This window comes from Hippocampus comes, unplaced genomic scaffold, assembly GCF_001891065.2.
Source record: "Hippocampus comes isolate QL1 unplaced genomic scaffold, H_comes_QL1_v1.1 scaffold303, whole genome shotgun sequence".
Lineage (NCBI taxonomy): Eukaryota > Metazoa > Chordata > Actinopteri > Syngnathiformes > Syngnathidae > Hippocampus > Hippocampus comes.
Genome location: NW_017804747.1, coordinates 144,434 through 157,231, shown reverse-complemented (window position 1 = coordinate 157,231; position 12,798 = coordinate 144,434). Strand labels below are relative to the sequence as shown.

At 40.8% G+C, this 12,798-nt stretch overlaps 1 protein-coding gene across 2 annotated transcripts in view; it reads right to left on the bottom strand.

Annotated features, from left to right (window-relative positions):
* Positions 1-12,798, bottom strand: part of plekho2 (pleckstrin homology domain containing, family O member 2) — a 23,745-nt gene that overhangs the window by 5,592 nt on the left and 5,355 nt on the right. The window contains exons 2-5 of one of the 2 annotated variants that reach the window (XM_019870331.1): positions 6,809-6,958; positions 5,485-5,607; positions 2,481-2,585; positions 1,564-1,662 (exon numbers count right to left, since the gene is read on the bottom strand). In XM_019870331.1, the coding sequence (XP_019725890.1) occupies positions 1,564-1,662; positions 2,481-2,585; positions 5,485-5,607; positions 6,809-6,958 (477 nt within the window). The remainder of the gene's footprint in view (positions 1-1,563; positions 1,663-2,480; positions 2,586-5,484; positions 5,608-6,808; positions 6,959-12,798) is intronic. The other variant, XM_019871177.1, reaches the window with a different exon arrangement.

The following is a 12,798-nucleotide window of genomic DNA, read 5'->3' as shown; positions in this document are numbered from 1 at the left end:
AGGAATGTGCAGTGCTGTTCTTCCACTAAAGGTGAATGCAATGTTTGAGGCATGCAAATATTATTTGAGGACGCCATTGTGATGTTCATTTACCATGTTGCAGTGTTCTGCTGTTAAACAGCTGCAAAGATCCCCGGGTAGACGGGAGCAAAACTGCACACAATCGAAACCTCCCGTGATTCGTCTTGCCTAATTGTCTGTGTGTGGCTCTCCTGGACTGAAGCTGTGAGCACACTGTGGCGTCGCGCATGCGTCTGTTTCCTGACACAATCATCCATTTTGAATGTGTGTGTATTGGGAGAGTGTATTGGGATAGTGCCCATACATAAGCTCCTTAAGTTCAGAGGAGCCAATCAGCGCGTCGTTATCGCCGACATGCCCTGCTCAGCCAGGGTCTCCAGTTAGTCAAACATTATACCACACACAGTCGCGCTGCTGCGGTCCTCTGCAATACATCTGTTAGTGCACGCAAAGAATACAACGGATAATTTTAACAAGCGATCGCGGTAATGCGCAGATTATAGTCCACAAATATAAAATGTATAACGTAAAAATCACTTTATAAATTATTATTTTATACAATTTGCTGAGGGTCCGGACAGAGGAGGTCCGGACAGAGGAGGTCGGCGGTCCGGTCGTGGATCGCGGTCCGCCAGTTGAGGAAGGCTGGTTTAGGTTTTACCATGCCTGCGTCCAATAATACAATGCCTCTTGTGTAGGTGATCTCCCACATCTGCCATCGTGTTCCATTTGCGGGCTCAAGATATTCTTGCTTTATCAGCGGGCCTCGGCACTGAGTTGCCTGCGGCCGACATGATGAACAACAGTCAAGGAATTTATTTTGATGACCCGTGAAATATCATCTCTGGAAGGAAAATTAATTCCCATTCCTTGATCACAACTGTCTATTAGGTTAGCAAATAGAAGCAGAGCGAAGAGATCTCACGCAGCTGAGAGGATTCAGAAGTGATGCGAAAGTAGCGGAATTATTTCTGCCCCACAGGTACATTTATCTCCTCTCTTTGAATTTTAGTTGATTACACATTCCAAAAATTAAAACGTTCAATTTGAATCATTTTTGTGTAACAGAAGCACTATGACGAATAAGCCATGGTACCAATGGGCCAAGGTTGGCCAATGTTGGCCTTTTTTTTACAGTGATAATGATGGCTTCGTATTCCTAGCGCTGCTATTTTGTTGAAGATGGACAGACTACTCTGTGACTTTTTATCACAACTACGCACTTTCTTCAATCCATGCCATCATGAAGACCCGTAGAGGTGCTCACGTTGACATGCCCGTGTTGGACTTGCTGGTGTCACCAGCTACCGGCAGGGCATCAGCAGTATGAAACCGCATTGTTCTCGTGTTTTATGGTTTCTGCTGTCGTGTTCTTTATTTTCACGGTTTGTTACTGTATGACTCCATGTAAAGCACTTTGTATGCACCAATGGCTTTTTAAGTGCTGTGTAGATATAGTTGAGTTGACTTTAAATGGAATAATCTGCAAACTTCACATGGATTAAGGAGTTTTCTCATGTTAGCACACTCAATCACATCAACCTCTTTCATATGAATCCTGGTTGGTGGGCGCCGGTTACGGTTCCCTTTGGGTCTTGCTCGAGTTAAATGTTGTAAATGACTGCTTTCATCCATCTTAACCTGTGAAAAAAAGTAAATACGTAAAATAAAAATACAGTCAGTATATCGCTTTCCCAGTGTATGGGTGCAGATAGATCAGGTACATAATTTTTTAATAAGGATATTCATTTATAGCAGGGGTCTCAAACTCACGGCCCGGGAGCCACTTGCAGCCCACAGGATGTTATTTTGTGGCACCCCTACGAGACATTTAAGTTTAATGTTAGTATGGCCTCTGCCGTTTTTGCCATGCCATTGCCCTGGAGGCTTTGTGTGACTTTTTTTTGTTTTTGTTTTGTTTGTTTGTTTGTTAGTTTGTAATCACTAATGGGTTTCTATAACTCAGGCTCATAAAATCTTTGGGAAAAATATAATTATGAAGTGATGCCAAGTGGAAAGAAAAGATTTCCTGTTGCCCAGTTCCTGTCATGTCTTTTTCAAAACCTGTCATGAAGAGAAAAGTTCGCAAGGAGAACAGCCAATTTCAAGAATAAATGGAGACACAATGTTTTTTGTTTAGCCCACTGAATGCACCGAGAAAGCTACGGTGCTAAACAAATCAGACGACATGACTCAACTAGACATGCTGAAGAATATACAAAGTACCAGGGAGATGAGACAAAGGAGCGCATCACAAATTGTGATGATGTTCTGAAGAGCAGTGAATATTCTGGACTGTTGTTAATAAAGATTGTGAAGATTAGATTAGTTGTACCTTTTTGGTGGAATACTTGATGCGGCCCGACACACCTAGACTCTCTCTCAAGTAACCCCTGCATAAATTGAGTCTGAGACCCCTGACTTACAGGAAAACACATTTTATTGTGATTTTACCTTACCTCATCCAGCACTTTGTTCTTTGCTCGGTTGATCCCGTCACTCAGGGCTTGAATCCAAGCCTCCTTTTCCTCTGCAGTCTGTACTTGGAATTTAATATTATGGATCTGTTTACAATATAAAAAAGTACGGTTGAACGAGTTATCAAAAAAATTTCACACACACACACAAACACACACACACAGTTTTCCATTTGAGGGCTGCATGCAGAAAAAAAAAATGGAAGGATGAAAGGGTCACTTTAAAATTAACCTTTTTGAAATCCTTTTTTATCCTTTATCCTTTATTTGTCCCACACTGGGGAAATTTACAGTCTACAGCAGCAATTTTGGGGGGTAGAAAGAAGAAAAACAAAGTGTTTGCAAGCACAAAAATAAATTTAGATAAAGAGAGCTATACACACTTCAATATAAGTGCAATATAAATATAGATACAGAGATATATATAAGCATATATGCAACTGGTGTTAATGTGCTAAATATTGTTTGTATTGTCGAGTTTATTTCATCAGCTTTCTGCTCAAGGTGTTAAGGCAAATAAAAAGGCAAATATTTTGTCCGGAACTGGAATTGTTTGTGAGCAAGCACTTGGGTTTCCCACTGTATTTGTAAATAAATAAGAGTTGATGGCACTGCGGTAGAGTGGCACACAAGACAGGCTAAATCAGTGGTGTCAAACATACGGCCTGTGGGCTGGAACCGGCCCGCAAGGAGCTTTGATTGGGCCTGCAGGATAATTTAAAAGTGAAAAAAATGCATAAGACACGGAATGAATATTTTTAATATGGTGCAATTCATGGAGTATCCGCTAGGGGAAACATTGTTTTAATCAGAGTAAAAGACAACATTGTTTTGATCAGAGAAGAAGACAACAGCAGCCTCAGACTGTCACTGAGACAGACCCAACACAGTAGACGCTATCAAGGACATGTGAATACTTTATTCTTTACACATTTAATACCACTCTCTTTAGTTTGTAAGGTGTAGGCAGGGGTTACATTTAGATTTTCTCTGCACATGTAAATGGTTTAAACATTCCTTTCTTTATAAATCTCGTTTAATATTAAAAGTGCATTACTATATTTTTCAATACCAATTACTTGTTAAAGTTGTGTGCCTTTGTACAACCAGTAGGATCAGTTGCAATACATACATGTGAATGATAAAAGTAAATTGCACATTTTTCTAAGGAAATCTAAAGAGCTTCATGAAATGTTTTGTAAAAGATCTGTTCATTACATTTCAACATTTTCCTAATGTTCTTGTGCTTCTTTAGACCAAAACAAAGGAAAGACATTATTTTGGTTATTTATAGCAGAGTATGGTATAATTTGAATGGTCCGGCCCACTTTACATCTACCGAGGCCGTATGTGGCCCACAATGTGAAATGAGTTTGACACCCCGGTCTAAATACTTAAGTGTAAAAAAGCTTACTTTGCTCAATGTCACAAAATTGCAGTTAGTTGTCACCAAAATGCATGTGGACATCTTTTCTTATGCCCATATTAACCCCGGAATATATCAGAACAATTGCCCCATTATTTTGTATTTTATGGACGAAGCATTTTCCTCATTGAGTGTCATAAGCTTCTGTAGTAAACGCCACTAAGGAAGACACTAATTGTGTATATAATGTTCAATAATAAAGTGTGCATAAAAAGAGATGTCAACATTTTTTGCCATTGACTGTAGTTCTTAGACGTTCTGCAACGTTTAGTTTGACAGTTTTATGTGTTTCAGTCTGTCCCTGGTGCGATCACACCGGCAAGTTAGGAAGGACATTTTACATTGGAGTCAGCAATTAATGTTGCATTCCATGAAAGTAGGAAGTCTGAGTTTTCCGAACTGGAAAAGTGCAATGGAACACCACTCAAACTGGGAGGTACAAGTTGTGAGGTCAGAAAAAAAATATCTACTCCAACTTCATCGATTTACTTCAATCTTATACCACTCGACAAGGACAACCCAGAGTGTGGATGATTATAAAAATATATTATATTCATCGATCATTATTTATTTTTACATTCATATAGTTTTTCAACAGAACAACATGATTTGTGCTGATTGTGTGAAGATATTCCACTGTTTTCCTGCATGATCAAGTTATTCTGCGAAATGTATGTTACTCTTAAAAGATACGATTATTCCTTGAATGAGATATATATATTTTTTTAAAAAGCACATTATGAAGACAGGTTTTCTGGAGGTCAAAATGTGTTTTAAGGAACAAAACAAAATTCATACGACTAGCCATTTTTGTTATTTACAGTCAACTGGAACGCTTTGAAGTTGCAACCTGTACAATCCAAGTGTGTAATTCAAATTTCCCACCTTCGTGGAATGCAGCATTAAGAGCCATTTGAATCCATTTCATAATATAAACCACAGGTGCTACACAAACCCTTTGGGCATCTAAAATCAAGTTCTGTTTTGTTTTCTTTTTTTCTTTTTATTTCTGCTGCAGACACTGCTTTGAACCAGGTGACCTGTGAGCGACATGTCAGCGTTCCAGGATATAGGTTGTGGCCATTGTATAGCCATACATTTGGAAAATTCTATTCGTAAAATTGAATTAGAATGACATAATACAATCAAAATCAATGGTTCATTAATAATCCAATGAGTTCTTTCTTGATGATAAACCTGCAAGGAGTAAGTGAGGAACTTTCACAAATCCCCCCAAATACAGCTCTCACTGCAAAGTATTCAAGTGGGTGTACAGTAATTGTGGTCTATGATAATACCAGCAGTTATCGAAAGGGCACCATTCAAGACTAATGACTGGGAGTAGCAGTGCTGCGCGAAGAGAGTACAGTAGCATCAAAAATATGGAGGAAAAACCCACCCCCTTGCATTTCATGCTCTCCCCTTATGGGTGAGGTCTGGGGCCGGGTCTGAGTGAGGCTGATTTGGAATTTCTGTGGCCTGTCACTCAATCAGCACTCAACGCATTGATATCATGTTGGATTAGGATTGTCATTGCACAAAAATCTCCTGACAGCTTACCTTATTTCCAGACTTGGGCGATCGAATAAGGATCAGTCTGTGTTTCCTCATGAATGGACTTTTTAATTCATGACATTTATCATAGTTTTGTAGGTCAAGACTTCCAATGCAGTTCTTGAGGTCCTGTAACACAGAGTATGTTTTATTCATCAATATCAAGGACAAATGAAATAGTTGAACAATACAATTCAGAGGGTGTGGAGGAACCCATTTTACACTGTATTCATAGGTCCGTATTCACTTTGAATATCTTAGACTTCAAATTACAGACCTGTGAAAATAAAGGTATAAAATTTTACAATAAAGTCTGGGGCAAAGTTCTGAACAAGGAATGAAGCTATACAGTAATACAAATGATGAAAATGAATAATAATTGTATTTGTGTTGATTTATCTTGCCTCCTTCTACAGTTGTTTCTCAAGAACACCATTGACCACAACACGTCGCACGATGTGTTCAAACTTGAACGAAATGATTGCAAAAATGCCACTTGGAAGAGGATGCGAATGACAAAGAGAACACAGTATCTGGGATCTAATGAATCAATTGAATATAGCCAATGCGGCGTGTACTTTCTGTTACGTTTTGGCCACAAGCTCCTGCTATTTCACCCACTGGCACATATAAAATTATAAATATTGGTAAGTAATGCTGTAAAACAATATATACAGTATATTGTAACGATAGCATGCTTTGTTTTGGTGCAGTAAGGTGAGCTTTCCGGTTGTAGTGCAGTGCAGTGGCATGCAAATTTCCCAGCATCGATGGCTGAGAGGGAGGTGTTCGAGTGGTTTGCGCGTCGACCTCAAAGTGCAGAGGTCGTGGGTTCGATCCCGGCTCTGGCCTTCCTGTATGGAATTTGCATGTTCTCCCCGTGCCTGCGTGGGTTTTCTCCGGGTTTTCCAGTTTCCTCCCATGTTCTAAAAACATGCATGGCAGGCTGATGGAACACTGTAAATTGTCCCTTGGTGAGAGAGTGTGAGCGTGGATGGTTGTTCATTTTTGTGTGCCCTGCGATTGGATGGCAACCGGTTTAGGGTGTCCCCCGCCTACTGCCCAAAGACAGCTGGGATAGGCTCCAGCACCCGCGTGTGAAAGCCTGTGTTGAGTGTGTGACGTCATTGTAACGATAGCATGCTTTGTTTTGGTGGTGGTGTGGTGTGCACGCTTTGTTGGGTTCAAGTGGGTCGTGGAAATTTGTCAACAGTCCCACTCTCGCACAGTTATAACAAAAAAATGTGCTTGGTACCGTTTGATTTTGTGAATTGGTGCTCGGTAGTCCTGTTAAATGAAGCACATTACTAGAAATGACAACATACTGTACCTCATTTTCATATACCGCAATAGCAGTCTTGCCCACATGGATGTAGCTGTCTTTATAGCTTGCCAGCAGCCTGCAAGGGGCCTTTTTAATCCAACCGGCCTTACCAAGGAATTTGGGGTGGTTACACTCAACTTGGTCCTCATGTGTGGCCTTAAATGAAAAAAAAAAGTTCAATGTTTCATGTATGTACAAATGTTTATTTCAAAATGCATGAATAGAACAGTAAATGCTGCCACGAAAGGATTCTTTTTTTTTCTGTCGATACCAAATGCACAGTTAAATAAAAAATAATAATAAAATACCCAAAGGCACATTAAACTTATAGACCTATACAATCCAATTTTTTTCACTTTTTTTTTTTTTTTTAACATAATATGTCTGATCAGGTGTGACCTTACTGTAGGATACAGTACTATCAAAATGATCTTTTTAAGAATCATCCTTCTCTGGCTCCATCTTAGCCTTTGATTTTATTTAAATTTTTTTAAACTTGTCCCACCGCAATAAAACCAATTAACCTATCAGAGACTGTAGAAGAGACAGAAGGCATGATCGAGTGGGTGTGTCAATCATTTGCAGGCACACATGCAGCCGTCCAAGGACACTTGGTTTCCATTATAAATTCTCCAAAATACATCAAACCAGAATAATTTAGTGTTTTCAAGGCTCAAGATATATTTTTTCTGTTTGCAAAGAAGTTTTGCTCATAAAACCAATCAATTCTTGAATTGACACTGTAAAGCGACAAACTGTTTTATGGCCCCTGTTTGTGGAATAGCTCGCCGGAGAGATTGTTGAGGTTCAATACTCCAGTCAGAATTGGATTCCACAAATGTCGGCACAAACAAGAGATTTGACACCAAGTATTTATTCACAAAAGAACACAAGACCAACAAAGTACAACGAAGGACACTGGTCACAATGGATCAGGAAAAAGTGAAAACAAACCAAAAACCCTTGCAAAAGGCAAGGAACGAGAAAAACATAAACTGCTTCTCAACTCAAAGGACAAGGAAATCCAATATATGAAAATACAAATAATAATGAAAAGATACTTACAACAAAAAATGCAAGAAGCTACGAGGCAAAATGCCAAGGGCATCTTGAACAGGGTCTCGAACTCGCAGCCCGCGGGACAAATGCGGCCCACAGGACGCTAGTTTGAGGTTCCCTCCTTGACATGAAAGTTTAATGTTAGTGCTGCCCGCGCGAGTTTGATATGGATGCTGTGTGTGTTAGCACTACCAGCACCCAGCTTTTCTCTCCGACTAATCTGAATTTCTCACCCAACTCTGTTCCATTTCATCTTCCATTCTTCTACGAGGCGACTTCAATATCCATATCGACTCCATAGACTGCAAAAATGCAGCTGAATTCCTGGACATACTTAAATGCTTCAACCTGACTCAACACATCAATTTCCCCACCCACAATCGTGGACACACCCTGGATCGGGTCTACTCATCTGGCATCACCATCAACCACCTCTCCAGCTCCAACCTCACCATCTCCAACCACCTAGCCATCATCCTGGATATAAAAATTCCCAAGCACTTGGAGGATAGGACCGTTTAAATTCTACAAATATTTTAGAAAGTTGCCTGGATGGAACCTTTAAGCCCCTTTTAGCAACGGTTACTCCTGACAAAAGGGAAAGCATACTACCTGCAACTCTGTACGGCAGCAACATTAAAAGTAACAGAACACTAAGTAGTTGACAGACTTTACAAAGATGCTCAAATTTCCCACTCAAGCTTTAGAAATAATATTTTAAATAACTCCACTCATTTAAAAAATTGAAATCAATATTTATTTTTGCCTCAAGTGGACAGTCAAGGAGGACAAGGAATATTTGTTCAAAGCAAAAGGAAAGGTGTGGTTTCACAGAAACACAAATAAAATTAGAAACAACTATCCATAATTTATGAAAGAATGGGCAATTCCAAAATTAATGAAAAACATAATCAGTGATCCTTCACAAAAACAACAATTAGAATCTCAATCTTTTTCAATTTAATATCATCTATCCATTATCCAAGCAAATCATCGTCACGAGGGTCGCAGGCGTGCTTGAGCCTATTCCAGCTGTCTTTGGGCAGCAGGCGGGGTACACCCTGAACTGGTTGCCAGCCAATCACAGGGCACACAGAGACGAACATCCATTCACTCTCACAATTACACCAAGGGACAATATAAAGCAGGGGTTCTCAATTAGAAATGTAAAAGGTCCAGAAAATAATTTTGAGAAACTCCATCCATCCATCCATGGGGTATACTGTACAGTAATATGCAGGAGTTACTGGAAGCCACAAAAACTTTTATTTTCAGTATCAAAAGATATTCTTTCTTGCTTAATATTACTCAGAATAATAAAATAAATAAACAACTTTCACTGAAGGTAACTTGAGCGTCTTGGGAAATATTCAATAAACATCCATGTCAAAAGTAATACAAAGTGGTGTCCTTTTCCTTTAAGCAAAATTAACAAAACAAAACCCTCATACTGTTCTTTGGTCAACAAATGGGAAGACCTCAGTCATTAGGGTCCAAAAAAAATCTAGGCCACAGTCATTAAAGAGACCCCTCTTTTTAAATACACAGCACTGGGGAACTGCTTTTCCTCCAGTGGAGGTGAATCAAATGTCGCCTCAATTCAAATATTCATCTATGATCTTAAAAATAAGACCAATATGTCCTCTTCATTAAAACAAACCCCCATATCCTCAGATAAACAAAGTCAATTAAGGTGTACAAAATATTAATTTTGTCAGGCCGGTACGATTTGCTCTCAGATGTGAAACCAGTCCGTTCGGTCTCCCCAACATGGCTAGAGCTCCATCAGTAGCAATTGACAGAACGTTGTTCACATTTGTCTCTCTTTTTTTTATTCAGCATTCCTAAGATCTTACATCTTCAATAACATCCTCCTTTGCCTCATCATAAAATCTCACAACCACCACCAACTGTGCATTATCAGTGCTGTCAGTGGATTCATTCACTGTGCATTTTGTATTCCATCACAGAGCTGCTTGGACATTTTGAGTGAGCACACCATTGCCTTTTGCTGTTCTGTCATGCACAAGGTCATTTTCATGCGAGAAGCCTCATATGACTTTTTCAGCTTTTTTTATTTTATCTGCTCGGAGCTCTGATTTGGGGTGGGGGGGCAGTCTCTGTCAAAATCGCGGTGCAAAGAAGTTCTTGCTCCCTGCGCCTGAGGGAGGAGGGTGTGTCAATGCACAATGATGACTGGTCAGCATCGTTGTCATGAGAATGACAACCCACAATGCAAACGTGAGCACGCACAGTCACACACGCACACACAGACACACACAAACACACACTCTTGTCTTGTCTACTTTAACCTTGCGTCAGTCACTCAGTGTTTTTTTTTTTTGCTCTGAATCCACAAAGAGGTGGTGCACGTGGAGCGCGGTCCACCTGTTGCGGACCTAGGATATAGTGAGTTCATTTGACCTACCGTGCATGTTCTTGGAATGTGGGAGAAAACCTCCGCAGGCATGGGGAGAACTTGCAAACTCGGAATCGAACACATGACTTCTGTACTGAGCAGCAGACGTACCAACCAATCAACTACTGTGACGGCCTATTTCAGTATTAATCTAACATTACTGTATTTTGCAGGTTAAGTCTGAAAGCTAGAGACGTCAGCAAGAACAGTGCTGTCCTTTCCTATTTTGGAAAAGAAGCCTCTTTTCATCTTTCCTTGGCCCGATGACGTCCATCCAATTCCAACACCACTGATCCTGAACAGGGTTGCGGGGAGTTGCTGGAGCCTATCCCAGCTGACTTTGGGCAGAAGGCAGACCTTACCCTGAACCGGTCCCCTGTCAATCTCAGGGTACATATAGAGACAAACGACCATTCATACGCACATTCACACCATCACTGAGTGAGAATCGATCCCATGCTGAACACACACACGTCTGGCGAGTATACCACGACACCATCAGCGACTTGGCGTGATGATATCATCCAACAAAGGTGAAGGAAATGTGGCATATCGGTTTGGGAATTTGACTATCCAAAGAGGGCCCAAGTGATGGATTCTGAGCAGAGCGAGCTGCTGCAGCTGATGCTTAGTGATGTGGCAGCAAACTCTGGGGTTACGGCTACTGTATGCCTGATGTCACTAATGATGGAGATCTACTTTTCCAGCAACCAACCTCCCGCGATTGCATACACACACACAAACACACTTATGCCATGATGAGCAACAGCTACAACAGCCCCTAACATGAAATAAACAGAAAAAAAGTAGCTCCAAGAGTTTGTGAGTTTGTAAAAAGCAAATCACTGACTACCTTAGTAGAGACCTGACGCGGAGGCATGAGACTCATTTTTGCAGCGTGTTAAGTGCAGGAACTATTGTACATACGTGTACCATTTTAAAATGCTTCTCTTGGCGCTCCAAATAATTATAATAAGAAAAGATATATCGCAACAGGGCGGCCCGGTGGTCGGGTGGTTAGCACGTCGACCTCATCGTGCAGAGGCACAGGATTCGATTCCTGAAGATAAAACAGATCAGAAAATGGATGGATGGATGGACATATCGCAACAGTTCTGAACAGGAGCTGCAATTGCAGACTGCTCACCACTAACACCTTCTGGTGATGCAGATCATACGCCACCGTAGGTTAAAGGTGACCTCCTTCATTTATTTATTTTTTTTAATTACTTTTTTTGTGATAGTGAAACTGAGAGGATGCTTAGGGTGCAGTGTGCAAAAATATATCAATAATAACATGCAGAGTGTGTGTGTGTGTGTGTGTGTGTAAATATATATATAGATATATAGATATATATAGATATATAGATATATCTACACACACGCACACACACGCACACGCACATCCCTTTGAGGCAATGAGGCACGAGGCAACGAGAGATTGTGTTTGTGCATGTATATGCATGTGTGTGCATGCGTGTGAGTGCAAAGCGTGAGAGGGACAAAACAGTGCGTTGTGTGGGATGTGGGAACAGGAACATTCAGCTCAGAGACTGAGCACAGTAAAGCAGAGGGAAATGCACTCCCACTCTCTCTGGCTCATCATGTTACGCAAGAGCCTCTGGGCCATTGCTTTAAAGCACTCGCGGCTCTCCCATCCTTCAACTCTCCCAGCCACTTATCAGATGCTTCAGGACTTTCCAAGAAAGCTGCAAGGACTGGTAACAGTCAGAAAACCTCAGCATCTTTATAAGGCGCAAGAAAAGTTTGTGATCAAAGAAATTAAGAGGTATGAAGACAATGATTCAGCAGGACTCGAAGCTCTTGGTATTATTTTTCGGGCCGAGCAGTGACCACTGAGAGGTCCATATTGTTTTGTTTAAAATATTTTTATAATCATTAAGGCCCGTGCAATGACTCCAGTGACGTCGCTGTTGTTTTGTGGAATTTCGTGTAATTATTTTTATTATTATCCATCCATCCATCCATTTTACGATCCGCTTTATCCTCACAAGGGTCTCGGGGGGTGCTGGAGCCTATCCCAGCTGTCTTCGCGCAGCAGGCAGGGGACAGCCTGAAATGGTTCCGAGCCATTCGCAGGACACACGCTGACAAACAAACATCTGCGTTCACAATCACCCCTAAGGACAATTTAAAGTATTCAATCAACCTACAATGCATGTTTTTGAAATGTGGGAGGAAACTGGAGCACCCATAGAAAACCCACATCGGCACGGGGAGAACATGCAAACTCCACATAGGAATTCTAGGGCGGGATTCGAATGTGTGACTTCTGCAATGTGAGGTGGACATCCTAACCAGTCTATCACCCTGCCACCCCAGATAGATACTTTATTCAGCCCATAAAGTAAAAAATTTTTGTTTGCTATAAAATTGCTGTTGATATAACGTGTTGAAAGGGAAAAACAGACCAAATTAAGGTTTGCAGAAGTAGTTTAAAACCACACTCCCACCCACTTCATCCACATCACACACGCATCCACGTACGTTTTTCTGT